General features: G+C 33.6%; 1 protein-coding gene and 1 long non-coding RNA gene across 6 annotated transcripts in view; one reads left to right on the top strand and one right to left on the bottom strand.

The window, feature by feature from the left end:
* LOC128247606 (uncharacterized) overlaps window positions 1-14,525 on the bottom strand; it is a 40,729-nt gene that overhangs the window by 5,194 nt on the left and 21,010 nt on the right. The window contains exon 3 of one of the 2 annotated variants that reach the window (XR_008263973.1): window positions 6,468-11,374. The exons of the other annotated variant lie outside the window; for it this stretch is intronic. This is a non-coding gene — a long non-coding RNA (uncharacterized LOC128247606). Of the gene's footprint in view, window positions 1-6,467; window positions 11,375-14,525 lie in introns of those variants that run through there. 2 annotated transcript variants of the gene reach the window in all.
* Window positions 1-14,525, top strand: part of LOC106879797 (recQ-mediated genome instability protein 1) — a 52,453-nt gene that overhangs the window by 22,209 nt on the left and 15,719 nt on the right. For all 4 annotated transcript variants that reach the window (XM_014929502.2, XM_014929501.2, XM_014929503.2 and 1 more), the window contains 8 exons: window positions 2,165-2,298; window positions 2,592-2,731; window positions 3,162-3,201; window positions 3,857-3,912; window positions 4,297-4,346; window positions 5,973-6,474; window positions 7,695-7,780; window positions 14,136-14,246. In XM_014929502.2, coding sequence (XP_014784988.1) covers window positions 2,165-2,298; window positions 2,592-2,731; window positions 3,162-3,201; window positions 3,857-3,912; window positions 4,297-4,346; window positions 5,973-6,474; window positions 7,695-7,780; window positions 14,136-14,246 — 1,119 coding nt within the window. The remainder of the gene's footprint in view (window positions 1-2,164; window positions 2,299-2,591; window positions 2,732-3,161; window positions 3,202-3,856; window positions 3,913-4,296; window positions 4,347-5,972; window positions 6,475-7,694; window positions 7,781-14,135; window positions 14,247-14,525) is intronic.

The following is a 14,525-nucleotide window of genomic DNA, read 5'->3' as shown; positions in this document are numbered from 1 at the left end:
TCTCTCTCTCTCTCTCTCTCTTTCTCTTTCTTATTACACATAGAGTAATAATAAATGGAACAGATGCAAAATAGGTACAAAGGTTCAAGATCACTCTGATATTAAGTTTGAAACAAGAATTGGTAGATTATATACTGTACATCCTAACCAAAATGAATGCTTTCACCTCAGAATGCTTCTTCATTTAAAAAGAGGACCAACTTCATGGGGAAAGTTTGAAACAAGTTGATGGTGAGATTTGCAGAACATATCGTGAAATGTGTTTCAAGTTAGGTTTGCTTGCAGGTGATCAGCAATGGGAAGCTACATTAGAAGAAGCTTCAATATCAAAAACACCTAAGACTTTAAGATATCTTTTTGCTATTATTCTCAAAAACTGTCAAGTAAGTAATCCTGTTCAACTGTGTTCAGAAATGATTTTGCTGAAGATTTCAAGCACCAACTTCAGTTCAATAATCCTGAGCAAGATATTGGTTTCACAGATGCAATATACAATGTGGCTTTGATTGAAATAGAAGATCAAATTATTTCCATGGGAGGAGAACCTATACAAAATTTAGGTCTTCCACTAACTAATAGAGGGGATCTTAACACTCTCTCCACTGAAATAATGAGAGAAATTTCCTATGATAATGATGAACTGACCATGTACATAAATGATAATCTTCCCAAGCTTCTACCTGATCAACGTCATGCATATTCCACTGTCATAGAAAGTATTAACAATAACACAGGAGGACTTTATTTTTTAGATGCTTCAGGAAGTACTGGGAAAACATTTGTTATTAAACTCAGCCTGGCTGAAGTTCATCAAAAAAGTAATATAGCTTTAGCTACTGCTACTTCTGGGATTGCAGCAATGTTACTGCCCGGAGGTTCGGACTGCTCATTCAACATTCAAATAACCTTTAGATTTATCTAATAGACAAGATCCAGTTTGTAATATATCTAAAAATTCTGCAATGGGTGAACTAGGCACAGGAGTGGCTTGCTTACCAACTACATGGTTCCGGGTTCAGTCCCACTGCGTGGCACCTTGGGCTGACCAAAGCCTTGTGAGTGGATTTGGTAGACGGAAACTGAAAGAAGCCCGTCGTATATATGTATATATATATATCTGTGTTTGTGTGTCTGTGTTTGTCCCCCAACATCGCTTGACAACTGATGCTGGTGTGTTTACGTCCCTGTAACTTAGCGGTTCGGCAAAAGAGACCGATAGAATAAGTACTAGGCTAACAAAGAATAAGTCCTGGGGTCGATTTGCTCGACTAAAGGTGGTGCTCCAGCATGGCCGCAGTCAAATGACTGAAACAAGTAAAAGAGTAAAAAGAGTAAGAGTAGTACAAAGATGTCACTTAACTGTCTGGGACGAATGTACCATGGTCCACAAAAAAGCTTTTGAAGCTGTTGACAGAACATTATGAGACATTAGAAATTGCAATTCCATGATGGGAAATATCACAGTATTATTGTCAGGAGACTTCCAACAAACACTACCAGTTGTTCCAAGAGGAACAAAAGTGGATGAGCTCAATGCTTCAATAAAGTCTTCTGTATTATGGCATCATGTGAAAACACTTCAACTTCCAACAAATTTGAGATCAAGGCTTTCAAGACATCAATCAGCTGAACTATTTTCATGTAATGAACAAACAGAACTTCATGTATAAAAACTATCTTTTTTCTACCTCAATTATTACATGTTTTTATCTTATAGAAATATTATATCATTGCTATTACTGTATAGACAAATAAAATAACACATACAACTCACTTATTATTGCCATATCATAAACAAACACAAGTTCATATATGATATTGATCTTTCTTCTTCAATTATTACATGGTTTTCTCTTCTAAAAATACACACATTCAGGAGGAATAAATTATACATATAATAATACTTTCAATGTGGCTCCTGATAAACAGTAAAAGTAATTACCCGATCAATGATGGGTTTTACTGCTAGTAAATATAATAAAACTAATGTAAATCTTTGAAGACTACAAAACATTGAATGCTTAAAAGAATGTGTTAAAACCTGTTTTTACAACAGGTTTGGATACTAATGAATAAAATTACCTATTGTAGTTAATTTGTACTGTTATATTAACTATGGTTTGGTTGTAAAATTTGAGGTTTATCTTTATTCTATATCTTTCAGGTATTAATTAAAGGTGAAATTTTGTGTCGAAATGGTGTTTTGATGTTGAGCAATGAAAACATAAGTGTACTTGGTGGAGAAGTAGATTCTTTAATAGAATCTAATGCTCAACTTCTTTTAATACCCAAAGTTATGTAAGTGTTACCCAACATTGTCGAATCTTATCAATACAATTTTTAATTTGATTTTTTAATTCTTTATCTTTACAATCATTTCTTAATGGCCAATTCATTGGTTGTTCATTCCTTTTAGTTTTCTGTTATTGTTTTTCTTATAAAATTCAATGAGAAGCTAAAGTTTTCAGACTGTTGTAAACATTTGTTCAATAACTGATAATCATTTAAAATCACAACTATTATTATGTTCTATAGGATAATATGTAGGGCCTTCTCTGATCAATTAAATAGTGCTTTATTTTCATTTTTAGGAAGGAAGTTGCATTGTTTGCTGGAAAGGACATGAGAAAATATTTTGAAGATAGTGACAACAATAACAAGAATATATCTAACAGAAAGATGACAGAACTCCATACTTCTAATGTCCAAAATAAGAAGCATGTTTATTCAGGTAAGTCTGTTGTTGGTCTGCTAGAATATTTTTTACTTGTTTACCTAAATATTTTATAATTAATTATGAGGTGGGAGTGCTAAGCAGTGATATGTATAAATGCAATGCCATTGCTAGTTTGAATATGCGAGTGGCAAGTTCAAATTTGTAAACAAGCCATTCATTGTGTTTTGTCATGGAGAATATTTCTCACTGTAAATACACCTAAATCAGCTTGCAGCACCACCTATTGGTGCTGCGACCTGATTTAGGTGTATTTACACCATTTGTCTACAGCGAGAAATTTTCACCATGACTAAACACAGTGAATAGCTTGTTTACAAATTTGAACTTACCACTGGTATATTTGAACTGGTAATAACATTGCATCTATAATTAATTTTCCATAACATTTTCCTGGCTTAACATGTCATTTTAATTATTTACTTAGACTCGTCATATGACCAAGCCTGTATTCAGAAAAAATCAAGGTAAGATTTCTGAAGAGTTACTTCCTAAAATTATATTCTTTTATGTACTGATTTTTGAAATCTAGGAAGTTTCCTTAATTTTCTGAACTAGTTTGGATTGCAAATCATCCTAGAATATAGATACATGTTTCAGGTTTTCTTTTTATCCAAGTTTAAAGGCTTTTAAACTTCTGGTCTTGATGTTTAAATAAATACTGAAAAATAAGACCATATTGGTGATAATCTTAATAAACAATGTAAGTATTGAGAATATTATTTAAATTTTTGTGTTGTAGTAATTCTTAAGAACTTAGTCAGCAACTCACTTTAAACATACATTTGGAGCTGGTCTATTTGTATTACTTGTTATCGTCGAGAGGTATCAACAACACATTATCTACAATTTTGATTTTTAAAATGTTTATACAAATACATTTCAGATAAACTCTAGGTTAGGCATGGGTGACAATTTCCTAGTGGTGGGCCTTAAGAGATATTGCTTATCATAAATTAGATCACTCCATAAAAGGAATAATTAAGCAAACATCCTGTGCCAGTGGCTTGTATTTATAGACTTATGAAATACAAGTTTCCTTAACTGTAAAGGAACAATTTTGATTTCTCTAAAATCAGTATCTTTTTAATTTCTAAAATCAGTATTTTTTTTATTTTACAGATTATACGAAGACACTTCACAAGAAACATTTGACCCTCATTATAATAATATGGAAGGTAATAATCTGTTATTGTAACAAGTTTATATGAAATATATATTTTGTATTCATAAAAACCATAAAATTTGAATAATTTGAATTAAGAAATACTTTGAAGATTGTAAAATGATAATATGGATATTTATATTAAATAAGAAATATCAGACCATCAATATTGAACATTTTTCTTTTATTTTGTATGTAAACAAGTTTTAAAATATTTTTACAATGGTATTAGAAATGTAAAAAAAAAAAGGAAAAATATCTATAAGAGGATTAAAATAAATTTATTTCACTTATTTAAAAGAGAAAACAAGTAATTTTAATGCTGTTATTGTCATGATTTATTTCAACTATATAGGTTAAATGCTAAGCTGATATTGGGATTAATTTTGTTTTACAGATAATGCAACAAAAACGAGTACAAATTTAATAGATGAATTTGCTGGAGAGGTATACAGACATTGTTCACTTAAGTTTACTTCTGCATTCATCTCTCTACAAACCAATAAGTATTTTTAGCATGATATTAAAAATTATATAATTTGAAAACAGACTCTTGATTCCATAAACACTTTCTTAAGTAATTTCTTTAATCCTGTTTACTAATTCTACCAATTCTGTTGCTACTACAAAGGCTCCAGTTTGTCTGATGTAGCTTGTTCCATATCACCTCCAACATGTTTTCTTCAGCATACTCTCCTCTCATCACTAACCAGGCCATGCACTAATCATTTTACCTAGTCCTTCCTTTAGAGAACATCAAATCCTTGGAATTTCATCTACACCCACATTTCCCCTTGTATACCCCCTGATATACAGATGTTTAAACTCAACATCAACCATATCAATCTCACCAGTCCCAGACAGCCTATAAGTGTATGGGCATGGCTCCCTTTTTTTTAAACCTATAAAAAAGAATGGGTAAAATGCTTCTAATATTTTATGAGAACAAGATGGTGAGCTGGCAGAATCATTAGCACACCAGGCAAAATGCTTAGTGGCGTTTCATTCAGCTTTACGTTGTGAGTTCAAAATTCTGTCATGGTTGACTTTGCCTTTCAATCCTTTCAGGGTCAATAAAATAAGTGCCAGTTGAAGACTGGGGTTGATGTTATCAACTTACCCCCTGCTTGGAAATTGCTGGCCTCTTGCCAAAATTGGAAATCAATATTTTATGAGAACAGCTTCTCAGTGAGTGTGACGTTAAGGAGCTGGCCTGTTGGATGCACGGTCAGATCTTAAATTCATTTGTCTCCTTCAGCAATTTCGCATGCTTCAGTTTGGCTTCACTTGTATATTTCATAGAAATAAAAATGAATTCAATCAGGGCGGAGCAAGCAAAATTGTGTTGATGTTTGGCTCCTGCCATGAGATAGGATGTACCTAATGCTTATTTATGAGTATCATACAATAAAAGTTTTCTAGATATAGACCTAGTATTTAAGTTTGGGGTCTGATCATAGGTTTATCATTCTGAAGTGGAAAAACAACTACAAAAAACTATAAACCAACACAAAGTAAAACAAACACACTTGACTGAAGAAAGAATGGTTTTTCTGCATCAGAGAATTGACACCATTCGCTTTCAAGGCAAGTAAGATGGAAAGAACTGAAGGCTATTTGAAAGAGAGGGTTATACTGGATTGGAGAGACATTTATTGGAAGGTATTTATTGATGGTTCACAGGGAACTGAAAAATTAAGAAGACTCCTAATTTATAGCTATGTGATTACTGGTAAGAAGGGTACCCATTATTAAAGTCTATTGCTCTGAAAAGTAAAGTATTCTAGCTATGCAGACAAAGAAAATGGTTGTGAAATAGGAATACATTTTTAATTTGAAAAATATTGATATAAGTATAAAGAAAACTTCTTCAAACAATTTCATTAATATTCAAAACATCTTTCATTTTATTCCATTTTTCTTTTTTTTAATTTCAATTCTTTCTAAGCTTTCTATTTTATTTTTTAAAGGAAAAGACTTCTGATTAAAGTTATATTAATAAAAGTACTTTTTCCAGATTAAATTAGAAATATTTTGTTTGAAAAGACTAAATATGTATTTTTTCTATTTTAGTGGGATGATCTAGATTTTATGCAAGAACTTGATGAAAATGGTGACTTAAATATTCCAAAGAAATCAAATGGAAAACCAGTTTCACAGCCAAGTGAAATTTCCCATTTTGAGGGAAATTGGGATGAAGATGAAATGGAAGTTGCTATGTTAAATGACATTGAATTTGAAAATGAAATGAAACCACAAATTTCTGACATTCCCTCTTGTAGTGCTGTTCCGTCTTCTACATCCATGGCTCCATCAGTAATGCAGAATGAAATAAGTACTTCTAGGTTAAAAGCACATCAAAAACCCCCTTCTTCAGTAACATCTAACTATAACAAGCAGTTATCTACTCTTAATATAAACTCTAACAAAGAGAAGTCTGATGCTAGTCAATTTGAATCCTACAATAATTCTTCAACATCCACTTCTAATAGCATAGAGCATTTAATGAACAAATGGACAAAACTGAGCACTCAAAGTCATATTCAGTCAAACATATTTCCTTGTCTTTCAAAAGGTAGGTGTTTAATAATTATTTGAATTATTTCATAAGGTATTTTTTCATGTAATAATCACATTAGAAAAAATTTTGATGATCATTCTAATTTAGATAAGTTTTGTAATTGTAATATATTTATTTAATACATGTAGGGATCTTGTAAAATGGAAACACAGAGTGAAATGATTTGATGCAGGTATTTGGATGTTGGTTTGGCATGGATGATTGGACATACCACCTGTTTTGGTGCTGGTGGCAAACACGTACGTGCACGCACGCACACACACACACAGATACACATACACACACACATACACAGATACTCATACACACACACACAGATACACATACACACACACACACACACACACACGTTTGTTAATGCAGAAATATACACATGCAAACAAAAACGGTTAGAGAGAGAGACACACACATTAAAATGTCTGATGTAAAATAAGTTAGCATTGAATCAGCAAATGAATCATGCCAAAATGGCTGTGCCAGAACATCTAATACTCCCCAAAATATTTACTGAATGTTGAGGAAGCTCATGTAATTTGTTTAGTAGTGACATTAGAAAGAAAAGCATGATAGTAGTTGTGAGATATGAATTTAGTGGTGCACCAAAATCAATCTATGGAAAATGAGATTTGAGTTGCCTGAGTACAAAATTGAAAATGAGTTATAAAAGGTAGTGCTCCATGACCTTAACTGTAATAGCTAAAATTAAAGCGAAACAAGAAGTGAAATAGATTAAAGTCATATTTACAAAATTTATAGATTATTGAGCAATAAAACAGTATACCTGCTATTGATTTAAAATACGCATATAACATTATAAATTTAATGTACAATATATGGACTTATATAATCCAGTGGTAATCACAAAAAGGCTCTTTTAGTGGATCCAGCTACATACCACATATTAAACACTACATAGGAATGTACTTTACAGTCCTCTGCAGTTGAAGTCCAGTAAATCCAATCTGTGAAAATTATTTTGTGAGGAGTATATAAAATATAAAGGAAGTCAGGAGGCATGAGCTGAATATATTTATTTCACCAGTTGATGTCCATAGGACTTTTGTAACTAGTGTTTGAACATAAGAGAAATGTTGGTGATATAGAAATATTTACTGATTGAAAATTCCTTTAATGCTTTGTAAATTTTATGTCTTGAATTATTAATGGTCCTTTTTACTAAAACAGTATTGTAACCCTTTTCACAATATTTTCAGTTGATGTCCATAAAATTCCATTCACGTACCTATTTCTATTGAAAGCTTACAACTTACAAGCAGAATCAATTAAATTTTACATTAAGGTAAGGCCTGTGCATAATTTTAGAGATTTTGGCAATTACACTGGTTTTTATTTCTAAAACATTAGGAATATTTGTTAGAATATACAGCCAAAACTAGTATCAAGTAATATTAGAAATGTTAATGGCAGCTTGAAACAGATAGCAAATAGTTATGTTGAATTATTAATAAGTTAAAATGGCTATAGATTGTGAATTTAGAGTACTGACCACAGATTCTATATGCTACTTGAAAGAAGGCTGTTATAAAAAAAATTTTATTTGTATTTATGAATATTCAAATTTTCAGGCAACATGCTACCATAGTTGAACAAAAAATTATAAACTTGTCAAGCTGATGCCAGTGTTTTGTAACTGGCACCCATGCTGGTGTCATGTAAAAAGTACCCACTACATTCTTGGAGTGGTTGGCATTGGGAGGGGCATTCAACTGTAGAAACTGTGCCAAATCTGATTGGAACCTGGTGCAGCTCCCCAGCTTACTAGTTTTCAGTGAAACCATCCAACCCATAGCAGCAAGAAAAATGGATGCTAAATGATGATGATGATGACTAATAAGATAGAGTTTTATTATCAGTTTATAGATGATTGTTTAGCTTAATTTATTCATCTTTGTTATTGAAATTTTGTGTTTGTGTTTCTTTTTTGGGGGAGAAGAACTGTAAATCTGGTTGTAAGTTTTTGATAAAATAATTGATTTAGTTTCAGTTCTCATTGAAAATAATGTCATTTGATTTACATCTTTTATTTCCTTGGATAAAGTATAGATGTCATAATTTGCATTCTTTCTTCTGATGGAAAGGACTAAATCACCAATGGTTACCACAAATCAGTCACAGGGACAAATAAACTTATGAAACTACTTTTTACTACAGACCTAGTTCTCTCTATTTGCTTTGAGATTGATCAATATACTGGAATAGTATGCCTTTATGAGGAAGAGCAATTTCCATGATATATTAATTTGCCTCTCTGATACTTTACAGTGGCTGTTGATGCATAGGAATAGAAAGATGCCGGAAGTGGTTGCAAAGTTTACAAATGCATTAAATGCATGTATGGAAGATGGACGTTAAATGATGACAATGATGATTAACTGTGTACTACTGGAAATACCACTTGTATCTTAGGTCCTGTCAGTGTATAATAATTCGATCATTGTAACTAGACCAGAATGGAAACAACCTTACAGTACAGACATCTGTAAGCACAGTGGAAGTACTTTGGAAGAATAAGTGACAAATTTGCCACACAGTTCTATCATGCAAGTTCAGTCTTGTGGAAAATATTTAGCATCTCAAATTATTGAAATTACACAATAGTAGCTAAGTCACAAAAAGTCCAGAGCCAGCTTTGAAGACCTCTGCAGAAATGCTGTCTTCAACTGGTATTTTGTTTTCAGTTTGGTGAACTGTGCTCAACACCATATTAAGGCATTATGGTTACATATCAGATATAATTGAGCATTATCTTGACATGTTCACATGTATTTAGTCAGTGTTCTGTCTTCATAGTATACTAAATGAAGTGTAACTAGTTTTGTTTAGAATAGTAAAATATAGTGAGCCCAAAATTTAGAATTAAAGTTATGCATGTAGTGAAGAAAGAAGTATAATAATGATCAATTCTCTTAAAAAGGTAGGGGAGATAACCCTGTCATCTAAACTAACTTAATACAATGAGTATTGATTAATTTTTGATAGTACAAGACATATTTTAGTCTTATTACACGCTTCATTGTTTTTCTTACAGTGGGGTACTTTCCTCTCATCATTCTATAGAGACATATTGAAGTAGAGCCAGGTTGTAAATATGCAAATTAAACACTTCAACATCTGATAATATATAATATACAGTAATCTCTTGCCATATTGTGGTTCACCTATCGAGGTTTATTATTTAAGCTTACATTGATTCCTCCGTGATGTTGTTTTGCATTTATAATAAAATAAATATATAGAAATTATAAAAATAATTAAAAAATATACAGTACAATACTGTTTTTACTTCACAGATTTTCACTTATTGCGAGAGGTTTTGGAATGTAAGACCCATGATAGTCGAGGGATTACTGTAATTACAAATTTTTACATGAAAATGAAATTTAACAAAACAAGTTGTGCGTTTTTAAAGGCTACAATGATTCTATCACAGTGCAAATGTTCTTCTCACTACATGTGTTCTAATCTTTGTTTCAAAGTAAATCATTTGCCTAGCATCATCACCACCACCACCACCACCAATATGTAAGATCCAGCCTCCATGTTGGTGTGGGTTGCATGTTCAGCAGAATCTGTCAAGTTGGAGCACTGAGTCATGTGTCAGTGTCTGCTTTAGCATGGTTTCTATGGTTGGATGTCCTTAATGTCAACCACTTTACAAAAAGTACTAGGTGCATTTTCTTTTGTAACTCTAGAACTATTTAAGATTGCCTTGTGTGCTGTAAGATTAAGGGTTCATGAGTGGAGGTGAACAGAAGGGAAGAAAGAGAGAGAGAGATGATTTTAGGTAATGTGATGAGGGAGTGTAAGGAAGTTGAGAGGAACAGATTAATAGCTGAGACAGGGTGGTAGCGGAGTGTAACAGTAGTAGAACAGGTACTAACTGGGGGAGTTGGCATAGCATGGAACAGGAGAAGGGAAGGGAGGGATTATTGATATATATTATTCTGTTGTAATATAGACTTTGATCCCTTATAGTCTCCTCTTTTTATGGAAAGTAAGAGCCCTCATGGTTCAGTAAACAATTCTTCTTCAAGTTTACTTCAATTTCCTGAAATGGCCCCTATAAAGGGCAACAATTCTAAAATCAAATATTCATCAAAATATTTTGGGCATGCTTTTTAACCCTTTAGCATTTAAACTGGCCATATCCAGCAAAAATATTCTTCCTGCTTTATGTTCAAACTGGCCAGATCAGCCTCACACCTACTCTACAATGTTAGTCTAAAAAGTATACATTCACATAATTGAAATCTCAAGGCTACAAGATAATGCAGGATAAGTTCAAAACAATGTGAATAAATAAGTGTTACGTTTGATAGAATAATTTGAATGCTAAAGGGTTAAATGTTTCATATGTCCTAAAAAACTTAATTTGAATAGTTTATTAATGTTAATAGATAAATTTTGCTACTTTGTTATTTTAAACAAGAAGTTCTAAACATGTTGTCATTAAAAAGTTTCTCTTGCCAAAAGGCTGGTTATGTAATGAGTATGTTAGCAGTGTAATGTTGTTGATAACCTCCTGCCAGGTGAACTGATAATTGCATCTTATTTACAGACAATATATTCCCCTCCTCTAACTGATATTTACTGTGTCTGCTTTTGTTCCTGTATCTAGTCATCTGTCACATTCTTTTCACCCTGTAACACACTTATCTACCCCACTCACTCATTCTCTCTATCACATTCACCTTGTACCTTAAAGTTTATAACCTCACCATGTATCTCCCCCTCCTCCATAACTGGGAAACCATGTATTCACCTCTTCAATAAGATCTCTGTTTCTGTCTCTCTGGTATACTTTCAGTACTGTACTCCATTCAGTTGAAAGGTCTTGTCTTGCAAGTACTTGGTTATCTTTCTTGTGGCAGTGCTGCAAAAAAAAAGCACCCAGTACACTCTGTATAGCAGTTGGTGTTAGGAAGAGCATCCAACTATAGAAATCATGCTAAAGCAGACATTGGAGCTCAGCACAACCTTCTGGCTTGTTGGTTCCTGTCAAACTGTTTAGCCTATGCCAAATTGGAAAAAAGAACATTAACCCTGTAGTATTTAAACTGGCCATAACCAGCCCCAATAGTCTGTATAGTTTATGCTAAAACTGACTAGATCTAACCTCTCACATCTCTCCTACAATGTCATTCTAAAAATATACAATCACATCATCAAAGTCTTGAAGCTACAAGACAATGCAGAATTAATTCCAGACAACATGAATAAATAAACATTATATTTCAATAAGAAATCTGAATGCTAAAGGGTTAAGGATGATGATGATGATGGTGGTGGTGGTGATGATGATGGTGATGGTGATGGTGATGGTGATGATGGTGGTGGTGGTGGCGGCTGCCAGGATTACCTTATCTAATGTAGTTGTAGGGAAATTTGATGTTATTTTTAGCAGTTTGAGCAACCACACACAGGCTCACTAAGTGGTTGTGTATTGTGTAATGATTAGAGTTAGTAGTGACTAGAGATGAGGAACAGGTCAAGTAAAAAACAGCTTGTTATGAAAGACTATATTTAGTAAAGAAATGTAAATTGATAATAGAGTGTACATGAAGTAGATTTGAAGTAGTTAGATAGATCAAATAGTTGTGATTATGTTGGACCATTCCACATGGAAAATACTACAATAAAGATTCTCGTATTGGAAAATGAACATCAACCAATGTTGTTGGTATTGATAAGAATAGATTTTGTATCTTAAAAAGAAGTACGATAAAATTCTTACTGGTGGTTCAGCTTAATAACTTTTAGTTCTCCAACCTTATTCTCACAGTCATATAAAAGTAGTATTAATGATCACTTACAAGAATATATTGCTTGAATGGTTATTGATTATGCATTTAAGCAATATTTATTCATCTATAATCATCATCATCATTTAACATCTGTGTTCCATGCTAGCATGGAACCACAAAAGTTGGCCAGGCCGAAGCCTACACCAGACTTCTGTGGCTGTTTTGGCAGGATTTTTATAGTTGGATGCCCTTCCTAACACCAACCACTCAGCAGAGTGGGCTTAGTGCTTTTTATGTGGCACAAGCACAGGCGAGGTCGGTTTTGGCAAGGTTTTTACAGCTGGATACCCTTCCGAACACCAGCCACTTAACTGTGGACTGGGTGCTTTTAAGTGGCACCTGCACTGACAGGGTCACAAAGTACTTGCAAGACAAAAACTTTTAAGATGGGAGGAGGCATTGGAGGAGGTGATGATGAAAAGGTTTTATAGTGAGACAGATATAGGTGTCTTACTGAAGAGGAAGTACAAGGTTACCGGGCCGGAGAGAGAAAGATCAGGAATGAAGACAGAAACAGGTGTGCTACTGCAAAGAAAATAGCAGTTGCCCAACCTGAGGGAAGAGCAGGAGAAAGAGAGAGAGAGAGAGGGAGACGGCAGGATGGGGATGGTGGCAAAATACAGGGCATACTCACAAGGAACGGGGATCAGAGTATAAATGAGATGGTTGAGTAAAGGAAGAGAGAGATTTAGATAGTGGCAAGTGCCCGGGCATACCTTTGAGGTTCAAATACCATAATATAAGTAACAGGATATTGTGAAGGGAGTGCGATTAAAAAGTGTGAGTAAGTGGCAAAAGAAGTGGGTATATATAGAGTTGGAGAGGCTACTGGGTAGCAATGATATAGAGGAACAGGGGTGTAAGGACAGGATTGGGGAGTGAGAGCTAGGCAAGGGGTGAGAACTAGGCATAGTGAATGAAGGAGGAAATGCTAGAAAAAGAAGAGATGTAGTTTGTTGGGGTAGGGTGAGGGAAAAGTTTTCTTGTTACATGTGGGTGGAACACCTAGGTCGGGGACTAGCAGATGGCAATAATAGAGTGAGACAATGTTATTTGATATTGATTAAAAAAAGTATTATTGTTTATCCTTCTTGATTTGTTTCATTTCAGTATGAAGAAAAAAACAAAAAACAAAAACATTCTTTTTATGATATATGTGGAGAAAATCAAGTTAAATAATATCCTGCTTTATTTACTATGAAGAGAATGGATTCCTCGCATTAAGGGACTGAGACATCTGGCAGTTTACTTGAGAGACATGTTACCCCAAGTAAAAACGTGGTTGTCCTTGCATACAGGCATGTCCCCTACAGCTCTCTTCAGCTGAGTGATCCTAATCTTGCAGGCTTGAAGATGCTGTTGCCACATAAAAAGTACCAAGTACACTCTGTAAAGTGGTTGGCATAAGGAAGGGTGTCCAACCATAGAAAGCATACTAAAACAGACATGGATCCCAGGCAGCTCTTTAACTGGTCAGCTCCTCTCAAACTGTCCAACTCATGTCAGCATGGAAAACAGATGTTAAATGATGAAATGATGGCGATGATAATGTAATCCCTTGAAATGAAATTTTATTCATATCCTCAGATCATTAAAATGTAGGATAAAATATTGACACAGTATTTACTTGTGTATCTTTAGGTACTGAATTTGAATTTTACCCTGGTTGACTTTACCTTTCATCCTTCTGGAGTTAATAAGTGCTAGTCAAATATCAGAGTCACTATCGTCAGCTGTTCCTTTACTAAAATTTATGGTTTTGAATCTTAGAAATCAACATTTTAGAGTTTTCAAATTCCCTACAAATATATATTTTTTTTTTTTCAACAGGGCTATATATCAACATTATTAAGCAGGATGACTCGAGCAAATGGCAAATGGCAGTTAAAATGTATGTTAAATGATGGAACTGGAACTCTACCTGTGGAGCTGTCTGATGAAGTAAAATAATTGTTTCTTTTTTTTTGTTTTTGTATTAACCCTTTAGCATTCAGATTATTCTATCCAATGAAATGCTTATTTATTCTTTTATTCTTTTACTTGTTTCAATCATTTAACTGTGGCCATGCTGGAGCACCACCTTTAAAGGTTATTTTTTTAGTCAAAGAAATCGACCCCAGGATTTATTCTTTGTAAGCCTAGTACTTATTCTGTTGGTCTCTTTTGCCGAACTGCTAAATTATAGAGACATAAACACACCAACAGCGGTTGTCAAGTGAT

The sequence above is a fragment of the Octopus bimaculoides genome, chromosome 4 (assembly GCF_001194135.2).
Source record: "Octopus bimaculoides isolate UCB-OBI-ISO-001 chromosome 4, ASM119413v2, whole genome shotgun sequence".
NCBI classification, from domain to species: Eukaryota; Metazoa; Mollusca; class Cephalopoda; order Octopoda; family Octopodidae; genus Octopus; species Octopus bimaculoides.
This window is presented reverse-complemented; position numbering and strand designations above follow the sequence as displayed.